Source organism: Archocentrus centrarchus, chromosome 4 (genome assembly GCF_007364275.1).
Source record: "Archocentrus centrarchus isolate MPI-CPG fArcCen1 chromosome 4, fArcCen1, whole genome shotgun sequence".
Lineage (NCBI taxonomy): Eukaryota > Metazoa > Chordata > Actinopteri > Cichliformes > Cichlidae > Archocentrus > Archocentrus centrarchus.
The window spans coordinates 20,521,465-20,542,654 of NC_044349.1; the positions used below are offsets into that span (position 1 = coordinate 20,521,465).

Sequence of the window (21,190 nt, forward strand, 5' to 3'; positions counted from 1 at the left end):
AGGAAAAACAGACATGACCTTACTCTATACTGACAGTCAATATTTTGCATATATTTATATGACCACTACAGTTTTCATATGAAATGGATTCTGGGAAGCTATTATATAGCAAGTCACATGTCTACTTACCTTTAACATGGCTGTGATGGTTTTTAGTGAAGATGTTTATTACACTTAGAGGGCTTCCTTTGTTCAGCTCTTCCCAAACTGCTTTTTCCCTGTCCTGCTGTGCAAAGGATAAGCTGAGGCTTGAGCATTTCTCTGCTTCCTGCTGGAACTCCATCAGCCGCTGGTAATCCTTTCTTTGACGTGCACAGTAGTCCACTGCTTCCAGGCGATCTGCTGGTCTAGGTACAGAATTATATCTATAGGGGTGAGGAGGACTTTGCTCATCTTCAGAAAAACTCCCTTCACTCAGAAGAGGTCCCTCACTAATAGAGCCACCACTTGAATCCTGGAGATCTGTCCTATTCTCGCCCTCCTCGATTTGTTTCCTCTGTGATACTTTATTCATTCTTGTGTCCTTCTCCAAGCCATTGACTAGCGTCCCCCTTTCTTGTGTGTAACTGTTCAAAATGGGGCCCACTACATCAACAGAAGTCTGTGTACCATTCTTTAATTTCTGTTCCCTGAAGGAATTCAGACTGCCTGCTCCTGGAAGAGCTGTGCCATTGTATGAACTATAACCTGTGCTAGTTAAAATCTTCTGGATCCTCAGAGCCATGTTATCATTTTCTGTGTCACGTGCAGCTGTTTTTCCCCATCCATCTCCGAGCTCAGAGGTCCTGGAGGCCAAAACAGTATCCGCATCCACTGACGTTGCAGTACCGTAGTTGATGCCTTCCCCAGCAAGCTTTCGTGCCTCACTCTCTATACGATTAGAGAGGGATGCAGCTGTGGCCTTGAGGGCTTCAATGCGGAACATTTTGGAACGGAACCTGCTGGAAGGGGCTGAGGCTGGTCGCGGGGTATTCTTGATGTCAGCAGCAGCTACTTCTTCCTCTAGCCTTAAAAGTTGAGAGAAGAGATGGGTATCAGCTGGTCCTTGAGCAGTCCTGCTGGGGCCAGTCAAAGATCTAACAAGTGGGTACAAATGTTCATGCCGGGGCAAAGGAGCAACTCGAACATCCAGATCATTTCTGCAGAAGATAGCAAAAGAAAGAAATGAGTTGAAATGTGAGAAGAAAGAAGAAAACGCAACATAATTAAGTGCATTAACCAGGTCTACTGCTGAGATAAGCAAACAGGAGCACTTCCGCAGACACAATATTTACTGTAATTCTGGACCTTCAATGCCCTGTTCACTTGATATCAAACAACTGAACGCTTGTAGCTCTAGTTCAAAATAAATTTCACAAGCTTTTACACAGTTATAGTTGTATTTGAAAATGAAGAGTCCTCTGCTTCTTTCATTTTATTTTATTTTTAATCTAGGGAGTGCAAATGCAACCATTCCAAATATTCAGAGGGAAGCATCCCCCTACTTTGGTGCTAAAAACATAGTTGGCTACAAGGTAGATGGCTGAAGCTCTTGGCACAAGTTGCAACCAGTTACCAAAAGACAAGAATACAATCCAATCATTTTTAAATATAATTTCTTAGAGAAAAACATACAACTCAACCTCTTCTCAGTTGGAAACCTTAGCATGCTGTTTGTATCCTTTTCCAAGGAAAACTTTCAAAGCAACAAACATCAATTTCACCCATCTTTTTAACTTTTCAACACTCATTCCTCTGAGTGCAATAGGCAGTGGCCTACAAATGTCAAATCACTGCAAAAGCAGTTCAAAGATTTGCAATGATGTGAAAACAAAACAAACCTCCTACTCACTGAAACAGTTTTTTCAAAATAGTGCTGTTGTGCATTATTGAGCTGATACTTTCAGACAGTGTAAACAAAGATTTTTATTACAAAACCTAGGTTGCTTTAGAGCAGTTTATAGCTGTATAGAGGCATATTCTTGCCATATTCTTCCTGAAACCATTGAAACCATGTCATGATTACTCAAAAAGCAAAGAGAAGTATGACAAGTATATTTGTTTCACAAGCAAAATCATTTCTGTGCCCATTTATTTCCAGTTACTTATCTCAGATGTTCTTTCACACATCTATAACTCAAGTATTAATTGTAAAAGTGCACTATTTTTGTTTGTTCTATACTAAAAGGCTCCTGGGAAATTGCAAGTGGTGCCTATAAAATCAACCATCTGATACAGTCAGACGATTTCTTAGTTATCACGCAAAGATCATTTCAAGAAGACAGAGGACTATATGTACTGGCAGTGCTGTTGTCTTTTTGTGTTGAATGTAGGGACCTTGTTGGTGTGGAGAGTGACAGAAGTAAACACAGGTTTGTATTTAGGTGTGCATGTGTAAGTACCTATTTAATGAAGGTGGCGGATGATCATTTAAAGACCTATCACTGCTTGACGGGCTCTGGGGTGCCTCTAGTCTTTTGTTCTCTTTGTCCGACTCTCCTGAGGGCTGGTACATTGGTCTCTGTAAAAGAATGTGTTAACAACCCAATTAACATTTTTTTTTTTTTTAATAAAGCAATAACTTCTTTATGTTTGCACTTAGCTCCTCATTCTGTTGAATACAGCTTCCATGTATATTTCCATGTGTATGCACATACCATCTGACTCGAAGGAACTGCAGGGAGTGTGTGCATAGCCCCCTCGCCCAGCTGGGCTTCCTCCATCAGCAGTTTGTTGTAGGTCTCTTGTAGCCGCTTTTGTACAGGGGCCACAGAAGTCTCGGTGGGAATTGCCACAGTTCTAGCAACCTCTCTTTGCTTCCTGTAGAGCTCCTGCAGTCTCTGGTTTCTCCTCTCTGTCTCCTCTCTCATTGCCCTCTTCTCCTCTGTCTGACGCCTTTTTCTCTCTTCTTGCTGCCGGGCAATATACTGGCGAACTGTATCTGCATCATAGTGCCGTTTCTTGTGCTTTGTGTCAGTTATGTTGGTGGTTTCTGGACGGTGTGTAGTGGGGCTGGCACTGCGACAAACTCTTGATGAGCCATTTGCTGCCGCAGTAGTTCCCCAAGTGGAGACGGGCGTCCTTGTCCGTGACCCTGAGCCCCCTCTCCCTCTCCTACCACTGCTGCTACCACGCGACCGTTTTCGGGCCCTCTCCTCTTTCTCAACTGCTTTGCACTCCAGCTGAAGGTCATCCAGTATCCCTTGGATGTCTGCTGACAACAGGTCCGTGCTTAATTCTACTGGGATCTTGTCCTGGGCTGCAGACAATGGGGTAGATGTGGGTGTGAGGTTGCTTTGTGGTTGTCCCTGAAATCCACTGCAAGGCCGCTCTGTGCTGTTTGGGCGTGATCGTCGCCTTGATTCTGAGCATGGTTCTGAGCGGTGGTGGGAATCTGGTGGATAGTTCCAGAAAAGCAGATATTACAGGTAATTAATTTGTAATGGAAACAATGGTGCACACTAACACAAAGTGTGGTGCTAAATGGTTTCAGCTAAGAAAGAATTTTTGATGTCACTGCTGTTTAATCAGAAGTGTAATGCCAGACCTGACCTCTTTTACCAAGAAAATCCTACAGACCGTTTTACTGTTATTTTATGATAAATATCAATAAAAACAGGTTTTCTCAGATAGGGGATCCTCCATCAAATGACTGCAGCAGATAAAAGACTCCTAAGCCAAAGCATCAGGCATAGGCATATGCATAATAAATGAGGCTTGCTATGGCAACTCCAATCTGGGCCTAATTGAAGATTCCCATGTAGTATCTAATCCAGACTTCTTTTTTTTTTTAAGAACATGTCCATATTGAGCCTTATTACACTCCCCCTGCCCTACTCTGCCATTCCCTGTGGTACATGCTGCATACACTTGGGTCAGTCTCTGGAAATCAGGTCATGTTTTGTGCATCCAACTGGAAAAGCCAGTCAATTTCTATTCCTTCCGGTCAGTGGCAGCCAGTACAGACACCGCGAGCAAAGACAGAGGGAGGTGTGGCTATATGTGAGGGTATGAGGCTGAGTCTACAGCTGTGTAAGCTGTAAGTGTACAGCAAAAGCTATAGATTCTTGCTTTAATGATATTTTTTTGGCAGGCTCTGTTATCCGCATTGCTGTCAGATGGACATTCCAGACAAGCAAAATTACACAGCTGAGTTTTGTTATAATATTTTCTAACTAAATGGAAAATTTTCCATCATAGTTAATAGCATCCAGAAAAATATATGTATTTCAGAGGTTTATAGCAACAGATTTAAGACAGAAAGGTTTAAGTAAACTGAGAACAGAAGATTTTTTTTAATGAGGAAGTTTGAGAAGGTTGAAAATCAGGAGTACAACCTCCTTTACACTTCAGTGATTCTGCAAGCCTCTAAATGGTGTCACACTGGCACACTGTGAGTGGCTCTTTAATGTTTAATAGACTTCTAATGATCTTTTCTTTCTATATCCTATTTAGCTCTACTTCTTTACATACTGTTTAATCATGGTACAAGGCTTAGAAAGGTAAGAGCTTAGGTTGCTGTGGGTACCTGTTCGGCTCAGTAAATCAGCTGTATGGGGATTGTCCTCTTCCCTGGGCAGCTTAGGTACTGGACCTAGTACCATCTTTACCAGCTTCTGGCCCTCCCGCCATGATGCAGGGCTAATCACTACAAAGTAAGAAAGTTCACACATTAGACTGTGCTGCTGAAGAGCAATTCAACATAGTTGTTTTGAAACATTAGGATCTATATAGTCATCACCAGAATAGACTCTTAGTGAAATTTAAATGCTTACTCAAAACCAAATACTATTACAGAAAAAGCAAAAAAAGAAAAAAGAAGGCAGTTGCTCTGGCTAAATCTACTTTTCAAATCACTGAAGTTGCTGTGTGGAAAAGCTGATACACCAAAAGAACAATGTGTGCAGCATACTGATTTTGGGGTACAACCAAATCCCAAAAAAACATATTTTCTTCCTTGACTTTAGTGACTACACAGCCGGTACAACAGTCTCAACACAAAAGCAACAACCCTCTATCTGAAATCCTCTCTGGAGCACTGTTCACTATGCATTATAGTGAAGAGCAGTTCTTGGTAATGAAACTGCACTTCGACTAACCCAGCAGCTGTTTGTGCAGGGTGAAAGAGCACACTGAACCTGGCCACAGATTTAAGAGGCCTATTTATAGTGTTGTGAAGCAAAGAGAAGAAACCACGAGACACAGAGTGAAAGAGAGCAAGAACACAAGACAAAGATCTTCCACAGGTTTTAGGGCAGCTTGACTAAATTTTTTCAACATGATTATTTGTTATCATTTTTGGCATGGAAAAAAGAAGAACTACATGCAACAGGATGCCAGCTAGAGTCAAAATGCTGAAGTGGGTGTCTTAACCTTTAGTTAGCTCATCCCTCACCAACAGCTGACAAATCAATTTCCTTGTGCCTAAAGGGCTTATACCTCAAAGATTATTTTTGTCTTCCTGTTAACATAAAACACTTTTAACCAGGATTGATTTAAAAAAAAAAAAAAAGAAAAAAAAAAAGACCAACGAGTAACCAATTAAATCACTTAAAATAAAGAATCATACAAGAGCCGAGCATGGACACAGGAGTTTATTATAAAGTGATAAATAATGAACAGCAGACAGAGATATCTGACAGCTGAGACAAATTTTCCTGTTCCACCCTTTTAATGTGTCACGATGATGAAAGACTACCTCCTTCCTAACCGGTTCTCTGAAAATGTTGCTGCTTTTACATTCTTGTTTCATTACAGCAGCTGAGAAAACAATGAGAAGATTTCATCATGACAGCTATAAACAAAAAAGCAGTGTATCCTTTGTTGCTATCAATCCATTAATACTCTTTGAGTAATAATGCAACATTTTGGTCAGGTAGACCTTATCATTACTTGCTAATTCTTAAAGGTGGCTAGCAATCACATGTTATGCATGTACTTGGTGGTATCTCGGGGGTGGGGTTAGAGCTCTGCTATGATCGGGTTTCACAAGTATGTTGGCACAATTCGACTATGCTGGTGTCTGTGCGCTATTTGCTGGCCACAAACTGCATGTCACACATGCTGGACATTTCTTGAGTGGTTAGAGTCTTAACACTGGATCAGCAGCCAGCAATACACTGGAACACACACAGATCTGTTAGGGACAACTACAAAGATGGAAAGAACACACCAAATACTATAGTACAAACAACAGCTTTGGGCAGGCTGCTTGCATGTAAACAGTTACTAAATTGTATTACTCTGATTTTGTATATGCTATCCAAAAGTCTAAGATATGAAAGCATCTAAATCATTATTCAGCTGACATCTGCATAACCAGGTGCACTGGGTAAAGAAACAACACCACCACCACCTGTGAAGAAATATACAAGGGAATAAAGGTAGATACGAAATGCAGTATACAGCTAGGTGCAGACTTCAGATTAGCAAAGCTAGTTGAAAAGACAATACCAAAGAGATGGTTGAACATTTGAGGCTCTCGGTTGGCAGCATGTGCACTGACCCATGACAAAATCCTGTCAGACTGTTCCACATGCTTATCTTTCCCACTGTCACTAATTAAAAATAGATCAGAGAGTGGGCTGCCCCACTCATAAAAGAGGATTACTATACCTGGTTTTGGATTTAGGTCAGAGGCAGGGGCAGCTCTATGGACCTTCCTAACGGTTTTGGGAGGCCTCCTCTCTTTGGACCTGTCTGCTCTCTGTTCCCTCTGCTGTTGGTGCCTATGTCTGGTGCTCTCTGAACACATAAAACACATGCAGAGTATAAGCTATATAGTCAAACAAACTAACTACAGCAAATTGTAATAATTAAACATTTGAGACATTATAAATCAAAGGTTATGCATAAATCTGGATTTGCACTGAATAATTAATACAGAATCCAAACACATTAAAACTCACTGCTGTTTTCCATACAAAATCAGTTGTGTTACAAAGCTCAGATAAAAAAAAAAAAAACACCACGACAGCAATGACAAGAAAATATGTGTGTTCTATGTTTACCAAGAAACTGCTTTGACAGGTCTCTGTATATTTCTCTGCTGAGGTTATGAAAGTCCTCCTCCTTCCAAACTTTCCCATCAGGAGTCCGGATCTTTGTCTCTGTACTGTTGAAACCTGAGTATAAAATGACGGTGTAAATAAAACACAGCATCCTGTTCCCTGCCATACAGCTCAAATCTGTATTCACAAAAATATCATGGAGTCATGACACTCATTATTTCAAGCAGGCCAAAGAAATGAAAAGTTGAATATGTTGAACAAATCCTACAGTGGAGATACCTTTGTATATAGGAGCAGGTGGTGCAGCTGCTACTTTGCGTATTTTCGCTGTCGGCTTGTTGCTTGTACCAGCATTGTTAGTCTCCACAAATGCCATTAGGGGCTGTTCCAAATTCCCCAGCAGCCTCTCCCTCTCTGCAGCTTCCTCTAGATGTTGTCTCTGCCTTCGAATGCGCTCTTTGAGTTTCTCCAACTTGTCATCGGGTTGATGACGTCTTAGGTTCTCCAACCGCTGGGAAGCTGAACCAGGGCTGGTGGATGGTGTGCTGTCCCCTTGCCGTGAAGAGCCTGGGATGGGAGCAATACACGGACTTGACTGTTGGCTATCCATGCCAACTTGTGCTTTGGGAGTGCTTTCCTTAGTCCTCATGGCATCCAGGGCTGGCTGGTCATTGAGGTAGCGCACCTCAGTGCTCTGCAGAGCTGATGAGTGTGTGCTGTCCAGTTCCTTGTCCAACTCCTTGTCCACAGTGTGTCTCTGGTAGCCCAGCTGGCTGGGCAGAGAATCTGAGTGAGGAGGAGAGGAAGGGTACGAAGACGCTGGCACTGACTTCTGACTGCAGGCCTCCAGCTGAGAGGAGGGATGTGGTGGTGGGGTGGCCTCTCTGGACACAAACCAGATTACATGGGATCAAGAAGAGGATCAAGATTTACTTTTAATTCAGTGCTCAGAGTTTACAGAAGAGCATACTTACTCGTGACCATGGTTTACAGAAGGATGGAAAAATGTACTCGACCAAAATGTTTAGTGATAAGAAAAACTGAAAATATATGACAATCATGAAAATGATTTGAATACATTAATTTTTAATAATAACTCTTAACACTGCCTTCACTGACAGAACTGCAGAATGAGGTCATATGTAGCTCTCTCCAAATATCATGGACCATTGACTACATACCTAATAAAATGAAACAAAAACTTCTGACATTAGATCTGACTGATATCTTGGAAGTACCAGCCACAGTTATGAAGTCAGTGCAAGGTTTTTCCTCTTTCCAATACAATATCCATACCTTCTGATATCAGTGTTAATATTTAATTAACTTTGTCAGTGTCACTCCACACGCAATGTGCGTGTGTGAGGAGTGCATGTGTCCTTACAGTGTGAGCAAAGAAAAGAGAAATTACCATGAGCAATAATGGCAGCTGTATTTAGTCTGATTAGACTCTCACGCTGAGCTGAAATCAGACTAGTGCAAATAAATTAGGTGAATAAGGTAAATATTCTAAGTATTGTCTGCACTTGAAATAATGATTTATTAAGTGAACACTGAGTTGATGATGACACGTTACTGTAGTGGAATAAAAGAGTCACAGTAATTGTTGCATCAAACAGAACTATGGAAGGCGAGCAACTAAATATGAAAACATTGCGAGAACTCTTTAGTTGTGTCAAGTCACCTGACCCCAGTTTGCAGTGAAGTAGAAAACTACTGCAAACATACACAGAAAAGCTGCCGGTGTCGCAGTTGTGAAATACTTCCATACTGCTGACTCTGCTAACTCTCAAACTAGCAACCTATGCACCGCCTGGTGAACACAGAGCATCACAGAACTAAATTAATCAATAACTCAAAACGTTTTCAAAAACATTTTGAGTTAGCTCACCTGGCTGGGCTCAGAACCTGATCGGTGCATCCCTGGTCCTAACGTGGCCCCATACTTTCACATCCAAATACAGCAATGTACCCATAGAAGTGTTTAATGATGTTTCATAAATGCATTTTAGTTCATCAGTACCTATACGAGGCCAGCGGTTCCCTGAATTCCACACTGTTGTTCCTTCGGACATTTCTGTCCTGGGTGGTATTTCTCAAGGGGCTACGTGAGCTGCTCTTTTCTGGGCTCTGCTGACTTCGACCCCTAGGCTTTGAAGACCCTCCGATGTCATCAACTTGTCGTCCATCTATGACAGAAACATTGCAACCTCATTAAAAAGTTTTAAAGATCAGGTCATCAGACTGTAGAATGCCATAATAAAAAAGAAAAAGAAAAAAAAAGGAAAACTTAATCAGTTATAATGTAATTCACACAAAATGAGCTTTATGTTTTAGAATAACTCACCTCTGTGGCGGACCCTATGGGATTTCTTCTTAGTGGAGTCAATGACAGAGTCCAGGATAACCCCTGTTCCTGGAGCCGCTTCTATACGGTTTTCTATGTGCCGCAACTATAAAGAGGAAATGAACCATTGTCAGATTATAACTGCTTCTGCAGAAGCAGTTATAATCTGACAATCTGACAGTCATTTTTAAAAGGAAGAGCTGACAAAAAACCCCCAAGTATTTCGACTGAAACGCATTTCAGGTGTACTTACAGCAACTTTGGACTGAGCCAAACTTTTCCATGCAGCTGTCAGCTCTGTCAAAGAATAACAGTGAAATTACAAATTAGAAATAAAAAATTAATATGACCCATTTAGGTTCCAAATTTCAAAAGTCAAATTAATTCAGCATTTCAAGAACCACTAAGAATAAACTCTTGAGGAAAGTCTTCTACACACCTGTGCCAACATTATGATCGGAAAGCTGTTGAGCAGAACTTTTAAGAGACGCCTCAGTCCTCCTGCTGCTCCTCATCTCTCCCGTTCACCTGCAGCCAACATTAGACAAATTACAGACAAAAGTGACATACTGTAAATGAGATCCACATGTTAACTGAAACCAAAACAAGGAACAAAGTACCAGAAACAACACTGAAACAAATCAGTGACAGACAATTAGTTCGAAAAACATGGTCTGCTACAATCCGTGCCAAACATATTAAAAAGTTAAAATGCAAGGTAGAATATCTGGGGTATAACCTCAGTCATGCTTGAGCAAAGACATGTAATTAATCATACAACAGCAGCATAATAATGCCACCCTGCCATTTAAAACAGGTTCTACAGTACCACATTCCTAAAGGGTAAGCACAACTCAGAAATGTGATGTTTACTCAAAGCACCTGTAATGCAAGAGTCTAGAGCTGCAGCTATCAATTATTTTAGTAATTGAGTATTCTACAGATTATTCTATCGATTAATCAAGCAATCAGTTAAGAAATACTTTTGTCTTATTAAAGAGCAATAATAAACATTCAAAAGAGAGAAAAAAACAAGACTTTTAAAATGAACTGATCACTGGTTTCTATTTTAGAAATTCCAGTGTTTTTAGTAGTTTAAACTGTATACAACATGTTTGAAAAAAAAAAGAAACCTTTTCAAAGTATTTACATGCTATATTAAAATCATATTTTTGAAAGAAAACATTTTCTTAAATGCAAAAAATAAACAATCACAAGTACAGTAATGTCAAATACAATAAGGTATGCATACAACCTAAACTAAGGCATAAAATAAAATAGCCTTTACTCTGTCCTCTTGGAAGTATTGTATCAACTGGATTAGGTACATCTGGTGTATGCTCACGTGTATGTGATTTTGTGCACATATGTGTCTGCATGTTTAGGTGTGCTAGTGAATGAATCATTATGTGTGTCTGTAAGCCTTTACAGGAGGAGCATGTAGAAAAGTGAGCACATCAGCATTCTCAGAATTGAAATTATGCTTTGATGCACCATTTCCTGCTGCAGAAAACAGACGTTCTGATGGTGTGCATGTTAATAATTAATGTTAGTAATTAATGTTAATAATAATTCAGTGTCCCAGGTCAGTGGCTCAGTTTTACCGGCCCATGTATATTTTTAATGGTCTATGGAGAAGGAAAAAAAAAGAATACATTTTTTTAAAATAAATTATGAAAATATTACTATTTTATATTAATCTAAGTCTGCAAAAATAATGTTACTAAAGCCTTGGAATAAATACGGTCTTGTACAGCCAATACTGCGATAGAAAGCAGGACGGCTTCCGACAGCCTTCCGCAAGCTGCCTAATTTGCCTAAACACTGTATCAGACTAAGTTAACAGGTCATTTGCATATTTTATTGTAACTTCTGTAGCTTTACTGTAGATTTTCACTGTGTAAACAAGTGGATGGGAGCAGCTACAAAGTTCTCTTTTCTTCATGTTGGAGCCTGTTGATCAGGTGATTTGATGAAGGACTCCCGCCGGCTGTTTTCTAGTGAAGGATTTTAATGGCGATTACAGGAACAGGCGCTGCTGTTTCGGACGCCAGAAAAACGTTTTCTTTCACTTTACCTGAGCTCACCGTCTCGGTAACGACTACGCCTCTTTGCCGTGTGCGAGCAGACAGACTCCACGTTAAACTGTGACAGCATCACCGTCAGTGCAGCTGTTGTGTTATCAGTCCTTTTGTTGAAAACCTGGGGCCTACACTGGCTTAACGTTGTAATACTTTTTATTCAGAAACTACAAGGCTAGTCGCCAATTATTCGGTTAATTAAAACACAGATGTATGAGAGTCTAGCCAAGTCTGTGAGATATTGTGAGCTGTTTTCTACTAGCATTTAACAGTGCTTGGGTCATGAGGAATTCTTCAGAAGTCATGCCTTTTACTCATCACGTGACACAGCCCAGGGGGCGAGACAGCAAATAAACAAACTAAATCAACTTTCTTTCAGCGTCTATCTCTATTCTGTTAACAAAAGGGGATAAACTAATGACTGAAATTATAAACTGGAATCAACAAAGTAAATAAAATTAAAGCCGCAAGCGGCGATGAGCGGGCCCTCGCACCCGGCGCGCGTCGACCCCTGGCGCGCTCCAGCCAAGCCGCGCGTCGACGCGTGGCACGCTCCAGCCGAACCGCGCTCGGAGGTTCTCGCAGACGAGAGAGTAGCTGGCTCACCCGGCTGCTGACGGCTCAGCAGGCTAGCCGTACTTCGCGTCGATCGTCTCCCGCTTCCACTAGGTGGCGTCGGTGAGTGCCCACTAATTAATATGTCACAATGCTCTATGTAATGCCTGCAGCCATCAATGAAACTGTAATGACCATAGGATGATGAGTATCAGTGTCCTACTGATTTCCTGTTGCCACTAGGTGGCGTTATGAGTGTGAAACAAAGCTGATAGAGGGGTGTGTCCGGTCTCCCTTACCCTCCCATTAAGCCTGTGAAGTTTGAGGCAGATCGGACAATGTATGTCAGAGATGTAACAATTTGGTGCACTGTGGTATATGAGTAAAATCCCACATTTAGAGGGTTGCTACGGCAACACCGTTCAATATTCTACAAAACCATGAATATCTTTTGATGGGCTACTTGTGTAGATGATCTGGAGCCATTTTGGTGTGACTGGATGAAAAGCTGTAGTAGAAGATGATTCAAATAGCAGGCCTGAAAAATGTGAAAAATGCTGCAAAAATGACACCTTAATTAGAACATGTCAGGCTTCCTGTTGGATTTCGGCTATCGGTCCAAGAGACTTTTTTGTACGTGTTAGGATGTTACTTCAGCATGCACGATTTCAGGTACACAGACCAAGCACTGCCCTGGGGCTGATGTTTAGAACCTATCTGGGCCTGAAATGGAAAAAAAGTCCAAATTCAGAGGGTTGCTACGGCAACACCGTTCAATATTCTACAAAACCATGAATATCTTTTGATGGGCTACTTGTGTGGATGATCTGGAGCCATTTTGGTCTCACTGGGTCAAATGCCCTAGGAGGAGTTGAGGCAAAAAGGCCTGAAAAAGGCGAAAAATGCTGCAAAAATGACACTTTAAAGTAAACGTGGCTGACTTCCTGTTGGGTTTGGGCTATCGGTCCAAGAGAGTTTTTGTAGATGTTAGCATCTTACATCAGCAGGCACATTTTCAGGTACATAGAGAAAGCACAGCCCAGGGGCTGATGTTTAGAATCTCTGTGAATTTGAAATTGAAAAAAGTCCAAATTCAGAGGGTTGCCATGGCAACACCGTTCAATATTCTACAAAACCATGAATAACTTTTGATGGGCTACTTGTGTAGATGATCTGGAGCCAATTTGGTGTCACTGGGTGAAATGCCCTAGGACAAGTTCGTTCAAATAGCAGGCGTGGAAATCGCAAAAATTGACACCTTCAATTGAAGATGGCCGACTTCCTGTAGGGTTTAGGGTATGGGTCCAAGAGACTTTTTTGTACGTCTTAGTATGTTACATGAGCATGTACATTTTCATACATGTAGATAAAACGTAGCTCCGGGGCTACTCAAAAAACTTGCTATTTTAAGATATTCCGAGCTGCCACTAGGCGGCGCTCTAACGTTTATGGACTTTATGCATATGAGTGTGTTCAGGGCAGCATGCTTATCACACCACTGAAGTTTGAGCCAGATTGGGCAAGTTGGCTTTGAGTTACAGCCATTTTTGTGTTCATGGCGAATCATCGAACTTTGCCGTCCCATAAGGGTCACGCCCTTTTGTCAAAAAGTCACAGTTTTAAAAACACAGTAAGTCCAACTTCTTAAGGCTTTCCAGGTGAAATTTGAGATGGTTCTGCTAAACCACCTTGGAGCTGGACCTCCAAATGTAAAATATGACATTTCCTGTTCCCACTAGGTGGCGCTGCGACTGATATTAAATATTGTCATATGTATGTGTTCAGGGGGGCACCCTCATCCTACTGGAGAAGTTTGATGCACATTGGATCATGTAGGTATGAATGAGAGGCAATCAAAATTTCATGGCGAATGATCAAAGTTCAAAGGGGCATAAGGACCCCTCCCCCTTGGCAAAAACTCACCATTTTCGAGATTTAGATTCCCCTGGGGGTGTAGGTTAGACAAACCAAATATGAAGATGATAACGTCTAAAACCTCTGAGTTATTAGAAAAAGTGTGAGGGCTGCAAATCGCCAAATTTGCATAATTAATTCAAAATGGCGGACTTCCTGTTGGGTTTAGGGCATGGCTCCAAGAGGATTTTTTGTGCGCCTGGACATGATATACATGTGTATGAAGTTTCATTCATGTACGTGAAACACAGCGGTGGGGCTCCAGTTTAGGGGGCGCTAGCGAGCCATTTGGGCGCGCCCTTGCCCGAGCCCATTAAAATACTTAAATTTTCACCAGGTGTGACGCATGTGCAAAGTTTCATGAGTTTTTGAATATGATAAAGCCCCCAAAAAGCCAATTCATTTGCCTGAATAATAATAAAAATAAAAATAAAAATAAAAATTAAAGCCGCAAGCGGCGATGAGCGGGCCCTCGCACCCGGCGCGCGTCGACCCCTGGCGCGCTCCAGCCAAGCCGCGCGTCGACCCGTGGCACGCTCCAGCCGAACCGCGCTCGGAGGTTCTCGCAGACGAGAGAGTAGCTGGCTCACCCGGCTGCTGACGGCTCAGCAGGCTAGCCGTACTTCGCGGCGATCGTCTCCCGCTTCCACTAGGTGGCGTAGGTGAGTGCCCACTAATTAATATGTCACAATGCTCTATGTAATGCCTGCAGCCATCAATGAAACTGTAATGACCATAGGATGATGAGTATCAGTGTCCTACTGATTTCCTGTTGCCACTAGGTGGCGTTATGAGTGTGAAACAAAGCTGATAGAGGGGTGTGTCCAGTCTCCCTTACCCTCCCATTAAGCCTGTGAAGTTTGAGGCAGATCGGACAATGTATGTCAGAGATGTAACAATTTGGTGCACTCTTGGTATATGAGTAAAATCCCACATTTAGAGGGTTGCTACGGCAACACCGTTCAATATTCTACAAAACCATGAATATCTTTTGATGGGCTACTTGTGTAGATGATCTGGAGCCATTTTGGTGTGACTGGATGAAAAGCTGTAGTAGAAGATGATTCAAATAGCAGGCCTGAAAAATGTGAAAAATGCTGCAAAAATGACACCTTAATTAGAACATGTCAGGCTTCCTGTTGGATTTCGGCTATGGGTCCAAGAGACTTTTTTGTACGTCTTAGGATGTTACTTCAGCATGCACGATTTCAGGTACACAGACCAAGCACTGCCCTGGGGCTGATGTTTAGAACCTATCTGGGCCTGAAATGGAAAAAAAGTCCAAATTCAGAGGGTTGCTACGGCAACACCGTTCAATATTCTACAAAACCATGAATATCTTTTGATGGGCTACTTGTGTGGATGATCTGGAGCCATTTTGGTGTCACTGGGTCAAATGCCCTAGGAGGAGTTGAGGCAAAAAGGCCTGAAAAAGGCGAAAAATGCTGCAAAAATGAGACTTTAAAGTAAACGTGGCTGACTTCCTGTTGGGTTTGGGCTATCGGTCCAAGAGAGTTTTTTGTAGATGTTAGCATCTTACATCAGCAGGCACATTTTCAGGTACATAGAGAAAGCACAGCCCAGGGGCTGATGTTTAGAATCTCTGTGAATTTGAAATTGAAAAAAGTCCAAATTCAGAGGGTTGCCATGGCAACACCGTTCAATATTCTACAAAACCCTGAATAACTTTTGATGGGCTACTTGTGTAGATGATCTGGAGCCAATTTGGTGTCACTGGGTGAAATGCCCTAGGACAAGTTCGTTCAAATAGCAGGCGTGGAAATCGCAAAAATTGACACCTTCAATTGAAGATGGCCGACTTCCTGTAGGGTTTGGGGTATGGGTCCAAGAGACTTTTTTGTACGTCTTAGTATGTTACACGAGCATGTACATTTTCATACATGTAGATAAAACGTAGCTCCGGGGCTACTCAAAAAACTTGCTATTTTAAGATATTCCGAGCTGCCACTAGGCGGCGCTCTAACGTTTATGGACTTTATGCATATGAATGTGTTCAGGACAGGGTGCTTATCACACCACTGAAGTTTGAGCCAGATTGGGCAAGTTGGCTTTGAGTTACAGCCATTTTTGTGTTCATGGCGAATCATCGAACTTTGCCGTCCCATAAGGGTCACGCCCTTTTGTCAAAAACTCACAGTTTTGAAAACACAGTAAGTCCAACTTCTTAAGGCTTTCCAGGTGAAATTTGAGATGGTTCTGCTAAACCACCTTGGAGCTGGACCTCCAAGTGTAAAATATGACATTTCCTGTTCCCACTAGGTGGCGCTGCGACTGATATTAAATATTGTCATATGTATGTGTTCAGGGGGGCACCCTCATCCTACTGGAGAAGTTTGATGCACATTGGATCATGTAGGTATGAATGAGAGGCAATCAAAATTTCATGGCGAATGATCAAAGTTCAAAGGGGCATAAGGACCCCTCCCCCTTGGCAAAAACTCACCATTTTCGAGATTTAGATTCCCCTGGGGGTGTAGGTTAGACAAACCAAATATGAAGATGATAACGTCTAAAACCTCTGAGTTATTAGAAAAAGTGTGAGGGCTGCAAATCGCCAAATTTGCATAATTAATTCAAAATGGCGGACTTCCTGTTGGGTTTAGGGCATGGCTCCAAGAGGATTTTTTGTGCGCGTGGACATGATATACATGTGTATGAAGTTTCATTCATGTACGTGAAACACAGCGGTGGGGCTCCAGTTTAGGGGGCGCTAGCGAGCCATTTGGGCGCGCCCTTGCCCGAGCCCATTAAAATACTTAAATTTTCACCAGGTGTGACGCATGTGCAAAGTTTCATGAGTTTTTGAATATGATAAAGCCCCCAAAAAGCCAATTCATTTGCCTGAATAATAATAATAAAAAAAAAAATAATAATAATAAACGAAGCAATTACAATAGGGCCTTCGCACAGTTCGTGCTCGGGCCCTAATTAAAACCGCAAGCGGTGATATCGGGCCCTCGCACTCCGCGCGCGTCGACCTGTGGCGCTCGTCGACCCGTGCCGCACTCGGAGGTTTTGTGATCGTGAGGGGTCTCTAGAAAGTTGAATTCTTTTATAGGAAAAGGTATCTTTTGCTCTCGGCATAGACGCAATGGAATATTTGGGGGTGTGGTCACGGCTCCAGCATGCAAAATAGGGCATGGGTCTGATTGACTTTTTTGATGGGCTGTTTGTCTAGATGATGTGGAGCCAATTTGGTCTCACTGGGTGAAATGCCCTAGGAGGAGTTCATTCAAATAGCAGGCCTGAAAATGGCAAAAATTGACACGTTCAATTGAAGATGCTGGACTTCCTGTAGGGTTTGGAGTATGGCTCCAAGAGACTTTTTTGTATGTCTTAGGATGTTACATGAGTGTGCAAAATTTCAGAGCTGTAGATAAAATGTAACTCAGGGGCTAGCTAAAAAACATGGTATATTATGATATTTAAAGCTGCCAGTAGGGGGCGCTCTAACGTTTATGGACTTTATGCATATCAATGCGTTCAGGGCAGGAGGCTTATCAAATAGATGAGGATTTTGTAAGGAATGGTGAAAGATATTTCATGTATTTCAGAGCAAAACTAATTATGTGGACGGTCATACAAATTTTCATTTGCTTCTGTAGGGGGCGCTATTGCGCCTACAGTCTTGAATCTGTAGTTATGGATTCAGCCTGGGTGTGTACATGAGTGATTAAATTTTCAGCCTGATCAGACAAAGCATGTGCGAACAAGTGCACAAACAATTTTGGTGGTGAGGGAGAAAAACAAAGGCCAAATTTAATGGCCTGGTGTGACAAGGCCGTTTAATATTTTGTAAAGATTTCCACAATATTTGATGGGCTAATTGTGTAGATAATCTGGAGCCAATTTGGTGTCACTGGGTGAAATGCCCTAGGACGAGTTTGTTCAAATAGCAGGCGTGGAAATGGCAAAAATTGACACATTCAATTGAAGATGGCCGACTTCCTGTAGGGTTTGGGGTATGGGTCCAAGAGACTTTTTTGTACGTCTTAGGATGTTACATGAGCCTGTACATTTTCATACATGTAGATAAAACGTAGCTCCGGGGCTACTCAAAAAACTTGCTATTTTAAGATATTCCGAGCTGCCACTAGGCGGCGCTCTAACGTTTATGGACTTTATGCATATCAGTGTATTCAGGGCAGCATGCTTATCACACCACTGAAGTTTGAGCCAGATTGGGCAAGTTGGCTTTGAGTTACAGCCATTTTTGTGTTCATGGCGAATCATCGAACTTTGCCGTCCCATAAGGGTCACGCCCTTTTGTCAAAAAGTCACAGTTTTGAAAACACAGTAAGTCCAACTTCTTAAGGCTTTCCAGGTGAAATTTGAGATGGTTCTGCTAAACCACCTTGGAGCTGGACCTCCAAGTGTAAAATATGACATTTCCTGTTCCCACTAGGTGGCGCTGCGACTGATATTAAATATTGTCATATGTATGTGTTCAGGGGGGCACCCTCATCCTACTGGAGAAGTTTGATGCACATTGGATCATGTAGGTATGAATGAGAGGCAATCAAAATTTCATGGCGAATGATCAACGTTCAAAGGGGCATAAGGACCCCTCCCCCTTGGCGAAAACTCACCATTTTCGAGATTTAGATTCCCCTGGGGGTGTAGGTTAGACAAACCAAATATGAAGATGATAACGTCTAAAACCTCTGAGTTATTAGAAAAAGTGTGAGGGCTGCAAATCGCCAAATTTGCATAATTCATTCAAAATGGCGGACTTCCTGTTGGGTTTAGGGCATGGCTCCAAGAGGATTTTTTGTGTGCCTGGACATGATATACATGTGTATGAAGTTTCATTCATGTACGTGAAACACAGCGGTGGGGCTCCAGTTTAGGGGGCGCTAGCGAGCCATTTGGGCGCGCCCTTGCCCGAGCCCATTAAAATACTTAAATTTTCACCAGGTGTGACGCATGTGCAAAGTTTCATGAGTTTTTGAATATGATAAAGCCCCCAAAAAGCCAATTCATTTGCCTGAATAATAATAATAATAATAAAAAAAAAAAAAAAAAAATAATAATAAACGAAGCAATTACAATAGGGCCTTCGCACAGTTCGTGCTCGGGCCCTAATAATAAACGAAGCAATTACAATAGGGCCTTCGCACAGTTCGTGCTCGGGCCCTAATAATGCTTTCTAACACATACCGCTGACAGCGCTGTCTTTGCTGTTGTGCGAAAACCAAAACGCCGAATAGAAGCGCCAAAGAGCAGCTAAATTATACAGCACTGAACTGTACGTAAAGTTAGCAAGCTCACAAGGAACTACTGTTCTGCTAGGTTGTCACATCCACTGTAGAAATATGCTGACGTTGGCTTACTTTAGAAAAAGTGCACACGCCAGCATTTGATGAAACACTTTCTTTTTTTACAGGATAATTTAATGTAAATAGCAGAAGGGTGAATATTTCAAGGCAAGCGCACAACTAAAATGAGCTTATTCTGTCGATTACCTTAAATCTAAAAGCCACGGAGTCTACAGACGGCAGGTTCGACATATTACTGTATACCGGAGGTCCTCTACTGCTGGTTTAAGGGAGGGAACCCACTGATTTTCGACATTTGGGGCTTATAAAGTTGGAAAACGAAAGTGTATTGATATTCCAAACTTATGCAGAGAAAACGAACTCTTTAGCAACCTATCAGGACTGTAAAGGATGATCTCCAGTGAGGATTTATTGACAAAAAATAAATGAACACACTTTCTGCGATGGGGTGCGGGTATTTCTACTATAACAAATACAAGCCGTGTAAAATCCAAGATGGTGCATAATTTCTTCTTCGTTAACCCACCACAGGGGTCTTTCGGCAGCAGCGGCTCGGTGCTGCCACATATTGGAAGAAAATACATTACAAAAACACTAACGCAAGGACATTGACTGCTGCAATGCAGCTTCACACCACATGTGTCACTAGTGTGCAAAAGGTTACTTAACAGCACCTCAGACATTCAGCAAGGAGGAAATAACTGGCCATCTTTGAGTTTACATGAACTGTCTTGACTTTCACTTAAATCACCCTCACTCGATCTTTTTAAGTCGTGTTTTTAATCACTTTAGATCTACTTGCCGTCGCATTTATGCCACTGAATAGCGCGCTAGGAAGTTTACCTTACCTGCAGTGACTTCGAGTTAAAACAACGTTTTACACCATCCTGTTGTAAAACGCCGACAGCCCGAAACAGACGAGTTCAGACTGATAGTGCATTAGGACCTCTAACGTTACAGCAGCTATCCAAACGCTATCTGTAGTCACTGTTAACAGCAGCCCTGTTACTATCGAGTCTATTAAACTATGACTATGTTAAACAGGAAACAACAGTAAAGTTTAAATCTTATAAATATCTCTGTCCAAGGCTTACTCACGAAAGCAACGAGACAACAAAACTAATCGTTTATTTTGTTTCGGGTGTTAACTAACAACCAGGATATTGTGGGTTTCATAATTGTTGTTCATAATAACTGTGTTAGGTTTCCTAACACACTGCAGGCGTTCAGAAATCATGTCTGAAACTCATAACCTCTGAGTTAAAGATGAGGAACCACGGAATTGTTCGTTCCAGGGAATAGTCGGAGCCGCGAACTCGAAAGAGTGAATAATAACGCTAGCTGACTGGAAAATCATGTATCTAATGAGCTACTCCAATGTTTGGAGATAAATAATATGTACCTTTAGGGAAACGATCCGGTGCGTCTAGGTGTCCGCATTCAAGCTGATGTTCTCATGATAAGAAAATCCAAACTTCTCTGGGCGACTTCTTCGGTTTCGTTCAGCTGTGTTTGCTAACGTTAGCATCAGCTAACGATAGCAAACCAATATCAGCTAGCAGTTTTGCCAACTAAGCAAGCAACTTTTTTCTACATTCACCCATTGCCTCAGAGTTAGCCCAGGCAACAACGTCTCCCGTGTTTCGCTGTGAGATTCCTTCAAAGGAATGTCGCCACCCGCCTCCGAGGTCGCCTTTCCCGGGTTACTATGATGATGTTTCTCAACAGTGAAACTAGAGTATCCAGGACGTGTAGGTAACCGAGACCGAAATCTCGCGAGAGTGGAAACACGAGAAAAGTTGGGAAAGCCTCACCTCCACCCATTATATTAATAATAATAATAATAATAATAAAAAAGCATTTCCTACCAAAATGCAATGTGAACCTGCAATGCCCAGAAGCACTTGAATGATCTGAAACAGCAGTTAGACTGTATAACGCATCATGATGTCCTGAGTCACTTGGAGACTTTACCTCCACTGCCATCACTTTATAAAATATATG

At 41.9% G+C, this 21,190-nt stretch overlaps 1 protein-coding gene across 1 annotated transcript in view; it reads right to left on the minus strand.

Moving 5' to 3' along the window:
* The window catches only part of cep350 (centrosomal protein 350), a 42,583-nt gene extending 21,659 nt beyond the window's left edge, over positions 1 to 20,924 (minus strand). Inside the window, 12 exon segments of the mRNA XM_030726969.1 lie at positions 130 to 1,139; positions 2,382 to 2,500; positions 2,637 to 3,373; positions 4,508 to 4,627; positions 6,595 to 6,723; positions 6,990 to 7,103; positions 7,269 to 7,873; positions 9,013 to 9,178; positions 9,337 to 9,442; positions 9,590 to 9,633; positions 9,776 to 9,864; positions 20,589 to 20,924. Of these exon segments, the coding sequence (XP_030582829.1) occupies positions 130 to 1,139; positions 2,382 to 2,500; positions 2,637 to 3,373; positions 4,508 to 4,627; positions 6,595 to 6,723; positions 6,990 to 7,103; positions 7,269 to 7,873; positions 9,013 to 9,178; positions 9,337 to 9,442; positions 9,590 to 9,633; positions 9,776 to 9,851 (3,226 nt within the window). The 5' untranslated portion in view covers positions 9,852 to 9,864; positions 20,589 to 20,924.
* Positions 20,925 to 21,190: the final 266 nt, after the last annotated feature.